This window comes from Zalophus californianus, chromosome 16, assembly GCF_009762305.2.
Source record: "Zalophus californianus isolate mZalCal1 chromosome 16, mZalCal1.pri.v2, whole genome shotgun sequence".
NCBI lineage: Eukaryota > Metazoa > Chordata > Mammalia > Carnivora > Otariidae > Zalophus > Zalophus californianus.
This window is the reverse complement of record NC_045610.1, coordinates 31,307,821-31,326,558: the sequence shown is the minus strand read 5'-3', so window position 1 is coordinate 31,326,558 and position 18,738 is coordinate 31,307,821. Positions and strand designations below refer to the sequence as shown.

Genomic DNA, 18,738 nt, shown 5'->3' with positions numbered 1-18,738 from the left:
CCAATCTAATGCTTCTACCATTGTAGGTTACATATCTCTTCTCCCGAGCTGCTTTCAGGATTTTCTCTTCGTCTCTGAGACTCGTAAGTTTTACTATTAGATGTCGGGGTGTTGACCTATTTTTATTGATTTTGGGAGGGGTTCTCTGTGCCTCCTGGATTTTGATGCTTGTTTCCTTCCCCTCATTAGGGAAGTTCTCTGCTATAATTTGCTCCAATATACCTTCTGCCCCTCTCTCTCTTTCTTCTTCTTCTGGGATCCCAATTATTCTAATGTTTCATTTTATGGTATCGCTTATCTCTTGAATTCTGCCCTCGTGATCCTGTAGTTGTTTCTCTCTCTTTTTCTCAGCCTCTTTATTTTCCATCATTTGGTCTTCTATATCGCTGATTCTCTCTTCTGCCTCATTTATCCTAGCAGTTAGTGCCCCTATATTTGATTGCACCTCATGAATAGCCTTTTTGATTTCGACTTGGTTAGATTTTAGTTCTTTTATTTCTCCAGAAAGGGTTTCTCTAATAACTTCCACGCTTTTTTCCAGCCCAGCTAGTATCTTTAAAGTCATGATTCTGAACTCTAGGTCCAACATCGTACTAATGTCCGTATTGAGTAGGTCCCTGGCAACGGTACTACCTCTTGTTCTTTTTGTTGAGGTGATTTTTTTCATCTTGTCATTTTGTCCAGAGGAGAATAGATGAATGAGAGTACAAAATGCTAACAGGTTAACAACGTCCCCAGCAAATATACTCTCTACAAATCAGAAAAGACCTGAAACCAGGGGAAAAGAAAGGGAAAGAAAGAAAAAGAGGAAAAAAAATGAAAAAGATAAAAACAAACAAAAACGGAAGAAAACAAAAAAAAAAACAGAATATGATCAAATATGATCAGGCTAGTGCATAGATCAGTGCCACACACTGGATTTTGGGCGTATTTTGGTCTGTTAGAAGAAAGTGCCTCCTAAAATTTTAAAGGAAGAAAGACTTATATATGTTCAAAATAAGGGTTGATACAATGAACGGATGGAATATGACTGTAAAGATGAAAATTATAAAAGATTTTATAAAAGGAATTGATAAGTTGTTTGAAAAAAGAACGAAGATTTTAAAAAAAAAAGGGAGAGAATATGATCAGGCAGGAGACTAGAACAAAGCCATACACTAATGATTTAGGGTATATTTTGATCTGTTAGAAGAAACTATCTCAAAATTTTAAAGAGAGAACATATATATATGCCTAAAATAAGGGTAACTACTATGAAGGGATAAAATATGACTCTAAAAAAGAAAAATAAAAAATGTTTTTTTAAAGGATTGATAAGATGTTAGTTGAAAAAGGGAAAAAGAAAAGTTGAAAAAAAAACAGTTAAAAAAATTAACTTTGAAAAGCTAATGAATCATGGTAAAAAAGCCATGAATTCTATGTGCAGTATTCCCCTAGCACTGGAGTTCTCCCGTTCTCCTTGATTGGTAAACTTGGTCTTGGCTTGCTGGCTGTTGCTGCTGATCTTCTGGGGGAGGGGCCTCTTGCTGTGGTTTCCAAATGTCTTTGCCGGAGGCGGAATTGCCCCGCCCTTGTCTGTCCGGGCTAAGCAATGTGCTCGGGTGTGCTCTCGGGAGCTTTTGTTCCCTGCAAGCTCTCAGTACAGCTTTGGAGTACCGCAGTGAAAATGGTGGCCTCCCAATCTCTGCCCGGAGGAGCCGAGAACTTGGGGCCCCGCTCCTCAGTGCACCCCCAGAGAAAAGCAGTCACTCCCGTGTCCCTGGTCTCCGGCCGCACTCCGTGCTCACCGGCCTGTGACCGAGTGTTTCTATTTCTGGCTCCCGACCCTGTGTGGAGTCTCCAAACCCAGCAGATCCCTGTGGTGCACTCCCGCGCCGCTCCCCCCAGGGTAGGAAGGGGAGTCTCCCCGGCTCTGCCGCTTGTTGGGTCCCTGCTGCAGGAGCAGTGTCCCGACTGGGCCGTGATCACAGTTTATGGCAACCCCGAGCTGAAAGCCCGCGCCTCGGCTCCGTCCCTGCAGCGGGCTTCCCCGCTCCGATACCTGGGAGCTCTGCTGCACTCAGGCACCCCCGGTCTTTCTGTGACCCCGAGGGTCCTGAGACCACACTGTCCCGCGAGGGTTCCGCCTCCCGCTTAGCCACTGGAGCGACGTCCCTCAGCAGAGCCGGCTTCTAAAAGTTCCGATTTTGTGCTCCGTGGCTCTATCACTTGCCAGAAGCGGCCAACGGAGGCCCCCTCCCCCGCCGTCTATCCTCCCGAATATCGAGTATCGCTTTGGGTTCACTTCTCCGCTCGTCCTACCTTCCACTAAGTGGTCACTTCTCTGTTCAGAGAGTTGTTGCTACTCTTTTCTTCGATCTCCTGTTGAGTTCGTAGGTGTTTAGAATGGTTTGATCCCTATTCAGCTGAATTCCTGAGACCAAACGAAATCCAAGTCTCCTACTCCTGCACCATCTTGCTCCGCCCCCCTCAAGATTGCTTACCTTTTTAAGACTTAAGTTTGTTCCTATCTATTAAAGAGGATAATATTACTTATTTGCAGTGTTTTGTTTTTGTTTTGAGTACTAAATGAGTTCATGTATATGAAAGCACCTTGGGGAGTGTTAGCATGTGGACACTCATTAAATATTAATTTCTTCTCCCGCCCCCCCCCTTAACATCCCACTGGGCCTTTTAACTTACTGACTTAGAGTTTTTTCTGTTGATCATGAATGAACCGAGAGAATCAGTGAAATAAAACCAATACCTATGAAATGAGTTTTTTCCTTTACTGTCTCTTACATACGGGCTATCAGAGACTGCAGCCATTCATTCATATGAAGAGATGACCGTGTGCTGACTGAGCATGTGAGCCCAGCAACCAGTGTTGTCTGAGCACTGAACAAACTCAGATTCTTGCCTTTTGTTTTCTGCAGCATAGATCTTAGTAAGTGGAAGACAAGCTCAGGAAAACCACATGGCCGTCAGCAGTATGCTGCCTTCTGGTTTTCCTTTTGGGGAGTTCTATTACAAACCATTAAGACCACTGACTAAAAGCTTCTTCTGAAGGGGAATATCTGTTTATTGGGTCTAGATATCAAGCGATTGGGTTCCTTCTGTGAATGGCTCATTCTGATTGTGCCCTGAACCATGTATGCCAAAAGTAACTACACTCAACTGTGGGACCGAAACACTGAAGTCCTAAGATTCAGAGAGAGATTTTTTTTGCCTCTAGAAAAGATAGTAGTCTTGCTATATTAGTTTTCTTTTTTTTTAAAGATTTTATTTGTTTATTAGAGAGAGAGCATGAGTGGGGGGAGGGTCAGAGGGTCAGGATCATGACCCAAGCCGAAGGCAGTTGCTCAACCAACTGAGCCACCCAGGCGCCCGCTATATTTGTTTCCTGTAGCTGCTGTAACAAATTATCACAAAGTTAGTGGTTCAAAACAGCCTAAACTTCTTATCCTACCATTCTGTAAGAGTCCAAAATGGGTCTTGCTGGGCTAACATCAAGGTGTCAATAGGGGTACACTCATTTTTGGAGGCTCTAGAGGAGAATCCCTTCGCTTAACTTCTGCAGCTTCTCGAGGCTGCCCACTCTCCTTGGCGCATGATCCCTTTCCACCATCTTCAAAGCCAACATGGGCTAGTTGAGTTTTTTTATACTGTATCATTCTTGCTTCCCCTTCTGCCTGCCTCTTCACATTTAAGGGCTTTTGTCATTACATTGCTCATCTGTATAGTCCAGGCTAATCTCCCTATTAAAGTCTCCTTATTAAGGCAACCTTCCATTTGCCATCCAACCTAACATATTCACTGTTCCAATGACTAGGGTATAGGTATCTTGGAAGGGGGGAGCCCTATTCTGTTCATCACAGTCTGCCCTCTGTTCCCCCAAAGATTCACATCTATCCACATGCAAAATATGTTTGCTCTATTCCAACATCCCCCAAAGTCTCTGCTCATTACATCTAGGGAAGAGTTGTGCAAATAAGAAAACAGAAGTTTGCTACTCGACACTTGATCTTTGAGGGTTGTTCTTACCCAGCACATAACTAGCGTGCAAAAAGTCAATGCCATAAGGAGGTGGAAGAAAAAACATGTGTTCTAGAAAGGGAAAAAACCCTTAAACCTAAGTTCATGTTCTAATTTAGTATGTTTCTAAAACAACTCTTAGTTTGCAAAGAATTTCCACATTCATCCACCTGTATTATCTTTCTAGGGGTCACCCCTGAAAATAACTTTCTGAGGAAATGCTTCAAATGCTGCTATTCTCTTTTAGCAGAGAACTGGGGATCAGAAGCTATATCCACGATCCTATAGTTATGTGATAATAAAGCTGACACTTGATCCTTGGACTACTGCCTTCAACTTCACTATTCTTTCAAACCTATTGTTTATTTACATATCTGTTCCTCTTTTATTCCCAGTGTTCAAGCAATGTAAAATTTAAGTTGTAAAAGATCAATATTTTTAGTAGATATCAGGTGTCATAAAAATGAAGATAAGCTGAAAATATGTTAAATGTATTGGAATTGTTATGGAACATTTTTTATAATGGCAGGATTGGAAACAAGTTAAATATTTGAGATTAAGAATAGTTAAACGTCGGGGCACCTGGGTGGCTCAGTTGGTTAAGCCGTCTGACTTCGGCTCAGGTCATGATCTCGGGGTCTTGAGATCGAGCCCCTGTGTCCAGTTCCATGCTCAGCTGGTGGGGGGGGGGTCTGTTTCTCCCTCTCCCTCTGCCTCTTCCGCCACTCGTGCGCTGTCTCTGTCTCAAATGGATAGATAAAATGTGTTAAAAAAAAAAAAAGTTAAATGTATGCTACGTTCATAGAAGGTAAAATATGCAGCCACTAAAAATTGCATTTTTGAACAACTGGAAAAATGCTCGCAACATAATTGAATTAGGATACAGAACTATGTGAAATATAATTGCAAATAAGCTTAAAAATAGATTAATTTACAGAAAAAGATTACCGAAAGGAAAGGCATCATGATGTTAGTAGGGACCATTTCTAGGTGATGGAACTACTACTCATTTTTTTAAATTTATTTTATTTATTTGAGAGCGAGCACAAGTGCATGAGTAGGGGGGAAGGGCAGAGGAGAGAGAGAGAGAACTTCAAGCAGACTCCACGCCCAACGCAGAGCCTAATGTGGGGCTTGCCATCATGACCCTGAGATCACAACCCAAGCTGAAGTCAAGAGTCAGACGCTCAACCAACTGAGCCACCCAGGCACCCCTATTACTAGTTTTTAATATGTATTTTCTCACAGTTTTCTCTAAAGGCACTACAACCCCTATAAACTGGAAAAAAATATTTTTTTGGAAGAAAAATTTATTAAAGTACTTTATTGGGAGTCAGTGGGGATGAGGCTGATTGTCTTTGTTTCCAGAATATTTGCATGTTAATAATTTTTAAGGATTATAGCATTTTCATATATATTTTCTTTTAAATACTTATGTTGTGCTCTCAAATAGATTCACTCGGAACCAACAAAGGATTTTGGAGCAAAATAGGAACCAGAGGGAAGATGCCAATGTAAGTGAACAAAAATGTTATAAAAAACAATTGAACGTTTTACAAATTTTACAGTAGGGAATAAGGCTTACCTAAAACAAGTCTTAAAACAGAGAGACATCCATTAACAATTTGGAGTGGTTTTGGTGGTGTAGAGTGTTTGCCATAACAATTCAGTGTTATTAAGTTACTAATAAGGGGTCACAAGAATATTGTCTGATTATGTAGAAACTCATGTAGGTGGTGAGATGTGATTAGTACAAGTGTTAGCTGTTGAATAAAGTGTTCTTCAAGATGCATCCAAATAGGATTTTCCTTTCTCCAAAAAAAAAAAAAAAAAAATAGTCCCTGGGGAGAAAGCCATGACGAATTATCTGACAACATTTTTTCTGAATTGTATTTTTGTTTGCTTTGTTTTCAGACTACCAGTGAACCTTCTGCCCCATCCTGTGATCTCTTGGACCTTAGGCTCAGTCCTCCAATGCCTAGGGCCTCTCTGGGAGAACTCAACACCATGAATGCTCAGCTTTCAGACTTAAGTAAATAGCACATGGGCCTTTCAGACCAGCAGAAGAGCTTGATGTGAAACAGTTCTGCTTGGTTTCATGATTAAATGCAACCTGGAAAGGACTGAAGTCTGTTTGAATATCAGAGAACTGTATCAGGAGATGTAATTATTCCTTGGCAAATGTTGGGTCAAACCCAACATTTGGGATATATTTGGGGGGGAGGGGAGGGTTGAAACCCATCCCCCTGGCTTAGAATCTCATCGAATTCACCTGGCCTGCTTTTATAGAGGTGGCTCAACGTCATGGCCAAACTTAAAACCACTCTGAACCACACATTATGACCTTTGGGTCTCTCTGCTATGCTACAGCATTAGGTAAGGGAATATTTGATGCAGGTAGAGAAAGTCAGGAATTAGGAGGACTGATCTACATGGTGGTGAAATGTGGAGGAAAAAACAAGGCTTTTGAGATAGAAGTCCAAGCTGAAATCACCTGTCTGCCACCTTTTAGCCACCCAGCCTTTGAGACTTTCCTACTTTGGGGTGTCTCACTTAGGATTATAGGAAGTTGAGAGCTTGGGCAGGAGAGAGTAGAGCTCCATATATGCCCTAGCTTTTTACTTTTGTGCTTGAGAGAACAAGACACATAAAATCCCTCCCATTCTAGATCAGTTTGGGATTTCAGAAAACCCGATATAATAACATTTGTTACCTTCACAGCATCCTCTTTTTGTGGCAGCGTTTTGCTTTCTAGTTACCGTTAATAATGTCCTTTAATTTCTGTTTGAGGAAATCATTTTATGGTGGCAGAAATATCTGTTTTGTTTCTGTTTTTATTGTGGAAAATCGAACAGAACAACTGAATGACAAATGTTTTAAAACCAAACAAGTCCATTTTGTGTTCTAGATTTCAGCTCTCCAAGTCCTGTTGTAACAAACAACTTGAACCCCAGTCTTCGTCCACAGATGGATTTACTAGCCTTGGAAAATACAGAAACACCCCTGTAAGTATGTCCAGTAATACTCCAGAGGTAATACCATCTCCTTCTGATTCCTCATACTTAAGAAAGCATGACATAAGAGAAAAAGCAGAGACTTAGGAATCAGACAGTCCTGAGTTAGAATCTCAGCTCTGCTTTCTACCAGCTGCATGACCTTGGATGAGAAACTTCACCAGTGTGAACCTTCATTTTTCTTCTGAGAATACTTCCTAGGATTCTTGAAAAGATTCTGTGAGATGCTATATGTACCTCCTAATACAGCACTCTAGGTGATAAGCCTTCCAAAAATTATTTCTGTTATTTTTCAGTGGTAACAGGAGATAGGGGAAGAACAAAGGGAATTGAATGACAAGGGAGTTAAAACAAATAATGGCCACACCAGTTTATGGAGCATTTGCCATGTGCCAGGCACTTTGCTAAGCTGTGTTTGTTTATTCTATTTAATCTTTGCAAAAACTCTCAGATCTATGCTGTTGTCATTATGCCCATTTTACAGGAGAAAAGGCTGAGATTTAGGGAATAGAAATGGCCCCAGGTTCATACAGCTATGAAGAAGCAGGTCAGACGAACGGATAGTTCACCAAAAAAGAGATACAAACGGCCTATAAACAGATGCAGTGATGCTCAACCTTACTTAAAGTTACAGAAATATAAATTAAACTACGATGACTTTTTATTTTTAACCTCGCAGATTGATAAGAGTCTAAATGTTTGTTAATGTACTTTATTGGCTATGGAAAGACAGATACGGTCACAAAATTATGCAATTCTTATGAGGGGCAAGTGGCAATATCTATTTCAATTAAAATGCATTTACCTTTGAACCCACCATCTCATTTCTAGGAATTGATACTCATGCAAAATGAGGTGTTCACAAGATTATTCTTGACAACATTTGGGCACGGCTAGTAATTGGAAATGACTCAAGTATGCATCAGCTGTGGCCTAAATATCTACACAATGGATTACTATACAGCTAGGGGACAAATCACCAATACATTATGTGAGGGACAATCACCAATATATTATGAAGTGAAGAAGTGTGCAAAGTAATGTGTGTATACGATCTTAAATTTGCATAAGAAAGGAAATAATAAAAACATGTGCCTCTGCGTAAACCAACACAAAGATGCTGAAGAAACTGAAAAAGGCACGATTCCCTTAAGGTCAAGGAGAAGCAGGATAGAGTAGATACAGCAAAAAAATACACAGAAGTTGGATTTTCTGTACATCAAAGGCTGTTTTTTTTTTCCTTTTAAATGGAAATATTTTAAGTAATAGTGTATTTCCATGATTCAGGTATCAAAATAATTTAAAAGATCTATAAGGACAGTGCTTGATCTCACCCCACCCCCATGCTTCCAGTTCCCCCTCTCCTTAGGTCACATCCTGCCTCTTCCCTGGTAGCCACTTTCTTATTTGTCCTTCCAAAGTGTCTTTAGGTAAATAATGAATATGACTTTTCTCTCCTTTATTAAATACAGAGGACTGTACATACTCTTTTGAACCTTGCTTTTGTTTTTCACTTAACATAGCTTGGCATATCTTGATAAAAATACATACGTTTTTACATCAGTGGATTTAGACATATTTTTAGAGTTGCCCAGTGTTTTTATCCAATGTACCCAATCACTGAATTACTTTTCTACGGTAAAAAAGGAGTTGGGGGCAGAGGGAGGGAAATGAGAAAGGAGAATCAAACTGGGAAGAAAGAGAAAACTGAGGAAAGCTTCATGTGTTAGGAAAGAACAGTGTCAGTGGCTGGGTCATGAACAACTAGTTGGGTCAGTACCTCTGGTCTTGACTATCATGCCAGTAATGTTGCAGTGCTGTAGGCAGAAGTTGCTTAGTAAATAATGTGATCTAAAGTAACCGATTCTGTTTTCTTTTATCCTGTAAATCATGTTGTGTAATGAGAAGGAGTGATTATATAGATGAAATCCAATTACAAAAAATGTCTCTATAAAGCTTATAAAAAGATCAAATCCTAGCTAATAGCTGCTTATTTTAATCTGTAATGTCGGGGATCTCATACGTTGGTGTGCATGAAAGTCACTTGGGGGATTATTAAAAAGTAAAATTGCTGGCCCCCAGAAATTCTGACTCAGTAGTAGACCTCCTCAGCTTTAAAAATAGCATCCCAGGAGAATCATAAAGCAGTACTTTGCTGATCATACATTAGAAACCCTATAATGATTGTATACCCAACATCAGATATCAAAATAATTACAATTCTTAGAATTCACTGGAATAAAAGATAATGTGTAATGTCAGTATTTTGTTTTCTAGACTAAGATTTTTGTATCTGTTTTCTAATTCTCCAGTTATACCTGAGTGAAACTATAATTAGACCAGTATTTTAGTGTCAGGGATTGAAGTGAAGCACTAAAGTTACCTAAGGCATGTACTGTGGGTTAAATATTATGCCAGAGATCACATATGAAAGGCAAAATCAGCCGTCAAAAGTATCTTAGAGTCTTGAAAATTTTCCACCCCTCTGTGTTTGTTCACCATCATGGAACAAATGAGTGATAGAATTACTCTAACAGAAAGGAATCTTGAAAAACAATGATTATGGGATAAAGTGTAATAGGTCATATTTATAGTCCACTTACTATCAGGCAACAGGCTAACGAAAATAAGAAAGGTTTACTAATTTCTTAGTAGTGCTCCCAATAGGACTAGGAGGTAGATATACTATCATTCTCATTTCTTCACAAGTGAAGAAACCAAGGCTGAAGAAGATTAACCTGCCTAAAGGTGTTGCCCAACTACTGCAGAAACAGGTTTCAAATTCAAGTGGGTCTGATTTCAGTTCCTGCTTTTTTTTCTTTTTTCCTGTGCTTTAATTAATTTTATTTTAAAAATTTCCATAAGGTGAAATTTCATCTACTTTAAAATTGTTTTTATTTGGTGTGCAGTCCTATGAATTTTAACATATTTGTAGATTTATGTAACCACCAACACAGGGTACAAGATAGTTTATCACCCCCCAAATTCCCTTGTGTTATTTCTTTATAGTCCTCTCCCTGACTTACCCCCTAGCAACCACCAGTCTATTCTCTGTCACTATGGTTTGTCTTTTCAAGAATGACATCTAAACAGAATCATACAGTGTGTCCTATTTCTAGAAAAGATTGTGTAAAAGTGGTGTTTGTTTCATGTATTCTGAAGCTCTGCTATTAAGTGCATGTTCATTCAGTATTGTTGTGTCTTCTTGGTGAATTGACCCTTAAAGCATTATGTATAGTCCCTTTTCACTTTTCATCCCTTGTGATTTTCTTTGCCCTGATGTCTACTTTGATATTAATATAGCCATTCTAGCTTTCTTTTGATTCGTGTTTGCGTGGTGTTTTTCATCTTTCTACTTTTAACTATATAAAAATATTTGAAGTGCATTTTTTGTAGATAGCATATAGTTGGGTCATGCATTTTTATGTGTTCTCATAATTTCTGTCTTTAATTGGTATGTTTAGACCATTTACATTTAATGTCATTATGTTTGGATTTAGCTTTAACATATAACTTGTTCTCTTTGTTTATATTTTTTTTTCTGTTTCCTCCTTCCTGCAGTCTTTTGGAGTGTTTGAATGTTTTCAGTATGCATCTAATCTACCACGAGTTTGTCTGTAACTTTGTGTAGTTTATATTATGAGGAGGGAGGGGACTGGTTGCTCTAAGGATTGCAATGTACATAATATTTTAGTCTACATACAGGCAATATTTTACCACTTAAAGTAAAATGTTGAAAATTTAGAGATCCTCCATTTATATTGTAGTCACTGTATATTCTACATTGAAAAAAAAACCCCAAGACAATGTTATATTTGCGTGCAGCCCTCAAGTATATTTTAAAGAACTCAAGAAGGAGAGTCTACACAATATTTGCCATTTCTATTGATCTTTTATTTTCTTGTATGATTTTCCTTCTCTCTGAAGAATTTTCTTTAGCCATTCTTTCAGAGCAGGTCTGTTGACAGTGAAACATCTCCTTTTATTTCATGTGAGAATGTCTTTATTTCATCTTGTTCCTGAGCGATGTTTGCAGTGGATATATAATTCTGGGTTGGTGGGGTTTTTTCTTTCAGTTTTTAAACATTCCTCCACCCTCTTCTGGCCTACATGGTTTCTAATGAGAAGTCTGTATGCATTCACATCATTGTTCTCCTATAGATAATGTGTTGTTTTCTCTGTGTTACGCTTTAAGAAATTTTTTTCCTGATTTTGAACAACTTGATTATGATATGTCTGGACATGGATTTCTTTTGGTTTATTCTGTTAGGGATTTGCTGAACGTATTTGTTTCCTATAGCTGCCATCACAAAAAATCACCACAAACTAGGTGGTTGAAAAACCACAGAAATTAATTTTCTCATAGTTCTGTAGGCTAGAAACCTGAAATCAGCTGGGCCACACTCCCTGCAGGGCTCTTAGCGACAAGCCATTCTTCACCTCTTCCAGCTTCTGGTGACTGGTAGCATTTTTTTTTTTTTTTTTTTTTTTTTTTTTGGCTTCCTTGGCTTGGCCCACATCACTCCACTTTCTGCCTTCACCTTTATGTTGCCTTCTCTGTGTGTTTCAAATCTCCCTCTGCTTTTCTCTTTAAGATCACTTGTCATTGGATTTAAGGCTTATTCAAGTAATATAGGATGATATCATCATCTCAAGATCCTTAATTACATCTGAAAAGACACATTTCCAAATAAAGTCATATTCACAGGTTCCAGGAATTAGGACAAGGACATACCTTTTGCAGATGGAGGCACCATTCAACATACTACACTGCATTTCTTGAATCTGTGGGTTTATGTCTTTCACCAAATGTGTGAAGTTTTCAGCCTTATAGTTCAAATACTTCTTCAACACTACACGTTCTACTTTCCCTCTGGGACTCTTGATGACACAAATGTTAGATCTGGTATCATTGGTAAATACCTAGAGTTCTGTTCATTACTTTTTTCACTCTTTTTCTGTTTTTTTCCTTAAGATGGGATAATTTCTATTGATTTAAGTTCAAGTTTGCTACCTATTTCTTTTTTTAGATAAATAAATCTTTTATTTAGATTCAATTAATTAACATGTATTATTAGTTTCAGAGGTAGAGTTCAGTGATTCATCAGTCTTATATAATACCTAGTGCTCATTACATCACATGCCCTCCTTAATGTCCATCACTTGGTTACCTCCTGCTGCAGCCCCCTCTCCTCCAGCAACCCTCAGTTTATTTTCTATGTTTAACAGTCTCTTGTGGTTTATCTCCCTCTCTGATTTCATCTTGTTTTATTTTTCCCTCCCTTCCCTTATGATCCTGTTTTGTTTCCTTTTTTTTTTAATTTTACTGTGTTATGTTAGTCACCATAAAATACATCATTAGTTTTTGATGTGGTGATCCACGATTCATTGTTTTCATATAACACCCAGTGCTAAATGCAGTACATGCCCTCCTTAATACCCATCACCGGGCTAACCCATCCCCCCACCCCCTCCCCTCTAAAACCCTCAGTTTGTTTCTCAGAGTCCATAGTCTCTCGTGGTTCGTCTCCCCCTCCGATTCCCCCCCTTCATTTTTCCCTTCCTTCTCCTAATGTCCTCCATGCTGTTCCTTATGTTCCACAAATAAGTGAAACCATATGATAATTGATTTTCTCTGCTTGACTTATTTCACTTAGCATAATCTCCTCCAGTCCCATCCATGTTGATATAAAAGTTGGGTATTCATCCTTTCCAATGGCTGAGTAATATTCCATTGTATATATGGACCACATCTTCTTTATCCATTCATCTATTGAACGGCATCTCAGCTTTTTCCACAATTGGGCTATTGCGGACATTGCTGCTATGAACATTGGGGTGCATATGACCCTTCTTTTCACTACATCTGTGTCTTTGCGGTAAATATCCAGTAGTGCAATTGCTGGGTCATAGGGTAGCTCTATTTTTAATTTTTTGAGGCACCTCCACACTGTTTTCCGAAGTGGCTGTACCAACTTGCATTCCCACCAACAGTGTAAGAGGGTTCCCCTTTCTCCACAACCTCTCCAACATTTGTTGTTTCTTGCCTTGTCAATTTTTGCCATTCTAACTGGTGTAAGGTGGTATCTCAATGTGGTTTTGATTTGAATTTCCCTGATGGCTAATGATGATGAACACTTTTTAATGTGTCAGCCATTTGTATGTCTTCTTCGGAGAAGTGTCTGTTCATGTCTTCTGCCCATTTTTTGATTTGATTATTTATTTTTTTGGGTGTTGAGTTTGAGAAGTTCTTTATAGATCTTGGATACCAGCCCTTTATCTGTAGTGTCATTGCAAATACCTTCTCCCATTCCGTGGGTTGCCTCTTTGTTTTATTGACTGTTTCCTTTGCTGTGCAGAAGCTTTTTATCTTGATGAAGTCCCCAAAGTTCATTTTTGCTTTTGTTTCACTAGCCTTTGGAGATGTATCTTGAAAGCAGTTGCTGTGGCCGATGTCAAAGAGGTTACTGCCTATGTTCTCCTCTAGGATTTTGATGGATTCCTGTCTCACGTTGAGGTCTTTCATCCATTTTGAGTTTATCTTTGTGTATGGTGTTAGAGAATGGTCAAGTTTCATTCTTCTGCATGTGGCTGTCCAATTTTCCCAGCACCATTTATTGAAGAGACTGTCTTTTTTCCATTGCATATTTTCTCCTGCTTTGTCGAAGATTATTTGACCATAGAGTTGAGGGTCCATATCTGGGCTCTCTGTTCTGTTCCACTGGTCTATATGTCTGTTTTTGTGCTAGTACCATGCTGTCTTGGTGATCACTGCTTTGTAATATAGCTTGAAATCGGGCAACGTGATGCCCTCCACTTTGTTTTTCTTTTCAACTTTCCTTGGCGATTCAGGGTCTTTTCTGATTCCATACAAATTTTAGGATTGTCTGTTCCAGCACTTTGAAAAATGTCACTGGAATTTTGATCAGGATGGCATTGAAGGTGTGGCTACCCAGAAGGCTCTGGGTAGCATAGACATTTTAACAATGTTTGTTCTTCCGATCCATGAGCATGGAATGTTTTTCCATTTTTTTGTGTCTTCTTCAGTTTCTTTCATGAGTGTTCTGTAGTTCCTAGAGTATATAGATCCTTTACCTGTTTGGTTAGGTTTACTCCGAGGTATCTTATGGTTTTTGGTGCTATGTAAATGGAATCATTTCTCTTTCTACAGTTGCATTGTTAGTGTATAAGAAAGCAACTGATTTCTGTGCATTGATTTTGTATCCTGCCACATTAATGAATTGCTGTATGAGTTCTAGTAATTTGGGGGTAGAGTCTCTTGGGTTTTCCACATAAAGTATCATGTCATCTGCGAAAAGAGAGAGTTTGACTTCTTTGCCAATTTGAATACCTTTTATTTCTTTTTGTTGTATGATTGCTGTTGCTAGGACTTCTAGTACTATGTTGAACAATAGTGGTGAGAGTGGGCATCCTTGACATGTTCCTGATCTTAAGGGGAAGGCTCTCAACTTTTCCCCATTGAGGATGATATTTGCTGTGGGTCTTTCATAGATGGATTTTATGAACTTGAGGAATGTTCCCTCTGTCCCTATACTCTGATCAGGAAAGGATGCTGTATTTTGTCAAATGCTTTTTCTGCATTCATTGAGAGGACCATATGGTTCTTCTCTCTCCTCTTATTAATGTGTTCTATCACATTGATTGACTTGCGAATGTTGAACCCACCCTTGCATCCCGGGGATAAATCCCACTTGGGCATGGTGGATGATCCTTTTAATGTATATGGATCCTGTTAGCTAGGATTTTGTTGAGGATTTTTGAATCCATATTCATCAGGGATATCGGTCTGAAATTCTCCTTTTTGATGGGGTCTTTGCCTGGTTTGGGGATTAAGGTAATGCTCGCCTCATAGAATGAGTCTGAAAGCTTTCCTTCTGTTTCTATTTTTGAAACAGCTTCAGGAGAATAGGGATTATTTCTTCTTTGAATGTTTGGTAGAATTCCCCAGGGATTCCGTCAGGCCCTGGACTCTTGCTTTTTGGGAGGTTTTGATAACTGCTTCAATTTCGTTACTGGTTTTTGGCCTATTCAGGTTGTCAATTTCTTCCTGTTTCAGTCTTGGGAGTTTATAGGTTTCCAGAAAGGCATCTATTTCATCCACGTTGCTCAATTTATTGGCATATAGTTGTTGATAATAATTTCTAATAATTGTTTCTATATCCTTGGTGTTGTTATCTCTCCCCTTTCATTCATAATTTTATTAATTGGGTCCTTTTCTTTTGGATAAGTGTGGCCAGTGGTTTATCGATCTTATTAATTCTTTCAAAGACCCAGCTTCTAGTTTCATTGATCTGATCTGCTGTGTTTCTGGTTTCTCATTCATTGATCTCTGCTCTAATATTAATTATTTCTCTTCTAATACGTGTTTTAGGCATCATTTATTGCTTTTTCTCTAGTTCTTCAAGGTGTAGAGTTAGTTGGTGAATTCAGAATTTTTCTATTTTTTTAGTGAGGCTTGGATGGCTATGTATTTACCCCTTAGGACCGCCTTTGCAGTATCCCATAGGTTTTGGACTGATGTGTTTTCATTCTCATTGGTTTCCATGAATTGTTTAAGTTCTTTGATTTCCTGGTTGACCCAAACATTCTTGAGCAGCGTGGTCATTAGCTTCCAAGTGTTTGAATTTCTTCCAAATTTTTCCTTGTGATTTAGTTCCAGTTTTAAAGCATTATGGTCTGAGAATATGCAGGGCATAATCTCAGTCTTTTGGTATCAGTTGAGACCTGATTTGTGACCCAGTATGTTGTCTATTCTGGAGAAAGTTCCATGTGCACTCGAAAAGAATGGGTATTCTGTTGTTTTAGGGTGGAATTTAGGATATATGTTCTATTCCATATATCTGTGAGGTCCATCTCTTCCAGTGTGTCATTCAAAGCTCTTGTTTCTTTGTTGATTTTCTGCTGAGATGATGTCTATTGCTGAGAGTGGAGGGTTGAGGTCTCCTACGATTAACGTATATTATCAATATGACTCTTTATTTTGGTTAACAGTTGGCTTATGTAGTTGGCTTCTCCCATGTTGGGAGCGTAGATATTTACAATTGTTAGATCTTATTGTTGGATAGGCCCTTTTAAGAATGATATAGTGTCCTTTTGTGTCTCTAACTACAGTCTTTAGCTAAAATCTAATTTGTCTGATAGAAGAATTGCTACCCCAGCTTTCTTTGGAGGTCCGTTGGCGTGGAAGATGGATCTCCATCCCTTCACTTTCAGTCTGGCTATATCTTTACGTTCAGAATGATTCTCTTCTAGACAGCATATGGATGGGTCCTGTCTTTTTTTTTTTTATTTTAATTTTTATTGTTATGTTAATCACCATATATTACATCATTTGTTTTGGTGTAGTGTTCCATGATTCATTGTTTGTTCGTAACACCCAATGCTCCATGCAGAATGTGCCCTCTTTAATACCCATCACCAGGCTAACCCATCCCCCTACCCTCCTCCCCTCTAGAAACCTCAGTTTGTTTTTCAGAGTCCATCATCTCTCCTGATTCGTCTCCCCCTCTGATTTACTCCCCTTCATTCTTCCTCTCCTGCTATCTTCTTCTTTTTCTTTTTTCTTAAAATATGTTGCGTTATTTGTTTCAGAATTACAGATCTGTGATTCAACAGTCTTACACAATTCACAGCGCTCACCGTAGCACATATCTTCCCCAATGTCTATCACCCAGCCACCCCATCCCTCCCACCCCCGACCACTCCAGCAACCCTCAGTTTGTTCCTGAGATTAAGAATTCCTCATATCAGTGAGGTCGTATGATACATGTCTTTCTCTGATTGACTTATTTCACTCAGCATAACACCCTCCAGTTCCGTCCATGTCGTTGCAAATGGCAAGATCTCATTCCTTTTGATGGCTGCATAATATTCCATTGTGTATGTATACCACTTCTTCTTTAGCCATTCATCTGTCGATGGACATCTTGGCTCTTTCCACAGTTTGGCTATTGTGGACATTGCTGCTATAAACATTGGGGTGCACGTACCCCTTCGGGTCCCTACATTTGTATCTTTGGGGTAAATACCCAGTAGTGCAATTGCTGGATCGAACGGTAGCTCTAATTTCAACTGTTTGAGGAACCTCCATACTGTTTTCCAGAGGGGTTGCACTAGCTTGCATTCCCACCAACAGTGTAGGAGGGTTCCCCTTTCTCCACATCCCCGCCAACATCTGTCGTTCCCTGACTTGTTAATTTTAGCCATTCTGACGGGTGTGAGGTGGTATCTCATTGAGGTTTTGATTTGGATTTCCCTGATGCCGAGCGATGTTGAGCACTTTTTCATGTGCCTGTTGGCCATTTGGATGTCTTCTTTGGAAAAATGTCTGTTCATGTCTTCTGCCCATTTCTTGATTGGATTATTTGTTCTTTGGGTGTTGAGTTTGATAAGTTCTTTATAGATTTTGGATACTAGCCCTTTATCTGATATGTCATTTGCAAATATTTTCTCCCATTTTGTCGGTTGTCTTTTGGTTTTGTGGACTGTTTCTTTTGCTGTGCAAAAGCTTTTTATCTTGATGAAATTCCAATAGTTCATTTTTGCCCTGGCTTCCCGTGCCTTTGGTGATGTTTCTAGGAAGAAGTTGCTGCGGCTAAGGTCGAAAAGGTTGATACCTGTGTTCTCCTTTAGGATTTTGATGGACTCCTGTCTCACGTTTAGGTCTTTCAACCATTTGGAGTCTATTTTTGTGTGTGGTGTAAGGAAATGGTCCAGTTTCATTCTTCTGCATGTGGCTGTCCAATTTTCCCAACACCATTTGTTGAAGAGACTGTCTTTTTGCCATTGGACATTCTTTCCTGCTTTGTCAAAGATAAGTTGACCATAGAGTTGAGGGTCCATTTCTGGGCTCTCTATTCTGTTCCATTGATCTATGTGTCTGTTTTTGTGCCAGTACCATACTGTCTTGATGATGACAGCTTTGTAATAGAGCTGGAAGTCCAGAATTGTGATGCCGCCAGCTTTGCTTTTCTTTTTCAATATTCCTCTGGCTCTTCTGGGTCTCTTCTGGTTCCATACAAATTTTAGGATTATTTGTTCCATTTCTTTGAAAAAAGTGGATGGTATTTTGATAAGTATTGCATTGAATGTATAGATTGCTGTAGGTAGCATAGACATTTTCACAATATTTGTTTTTCCACTCCATGAGCATGGAACGTTTTTCCATTTCTTTGTGTCTTCCTCAATTTCTTTCATGAGTGTTCTGAGTATAGATCCTTTGCCTTTTCGGTTAGGTTTATTCCTAGGCATCTTATGGTTTTTGGTGCAGTTGTAAATGGGATCAACTCCTTAACTTCTCCTTCCTCTCATTGTTAGTGTATAGAATGCGACTGATTTCTGTGCATTGATTTTGTACCCTGCCACTTCTCTGAATTCCTGTTCTAGCAATTTTGGGGTAGAGTTTTTTAGGTTTTCCACATAAAGTATCATGTCATCTGCAAAGAGTGAGAGTTTGATTTCCTCTTTGCCGATTTGGATGCTTTTTATTTCTTTTTGTGGTCTGATTGCTGAGGCTAGGACTTCCAGTATCATGTTGAACAACAGTGATGATAGTGGACATCCGTGCCATGTTCCTGACCTTAGGGGGAAAGCTCTCAGTTTTTCCCCATTGAGAATATTTTCTGTGGGCTTTTCATCTATGGCTTTTATGATATTGAGGTATGTACTCTCTATCCCTATACTGTGAGGA

The 18,738-nt window shown here is 39.1% G+C and overlaps 1 protein-coding gene across 2 annotated transcripts in view; it reads left to right on the top strand.

Annotated features, from left to right (window-relative positions):
* TOM1L1 (target of myb1 like 1 membrane trafficking protein) overlaps window positions 1–18,738 on the top strand; it is a 74,159-nt gene that overhangs the window by 42,479 nt on the left and 12,942 nt on the right. For both annotated transcript variants that reach the window (XM_027567589.2, XM_027567590.2), the window contains 3 exons: window positions 5,468–5,528; window positions 5,929–6,046; window positions 6,923–7,019. In XM_027567589.2, the coding sequence (XP_027423390.1) occupies window positions 5,468–5,528; window positions 5,929–6,046; window positions 6,923–7,019 (276 nt within the window). The remainder of the gene's footprint in view (window positions 1–5,467; window positions 5,529–5,928; window positions 6,047–6,922; window positions 7,020–18,738) is intronic.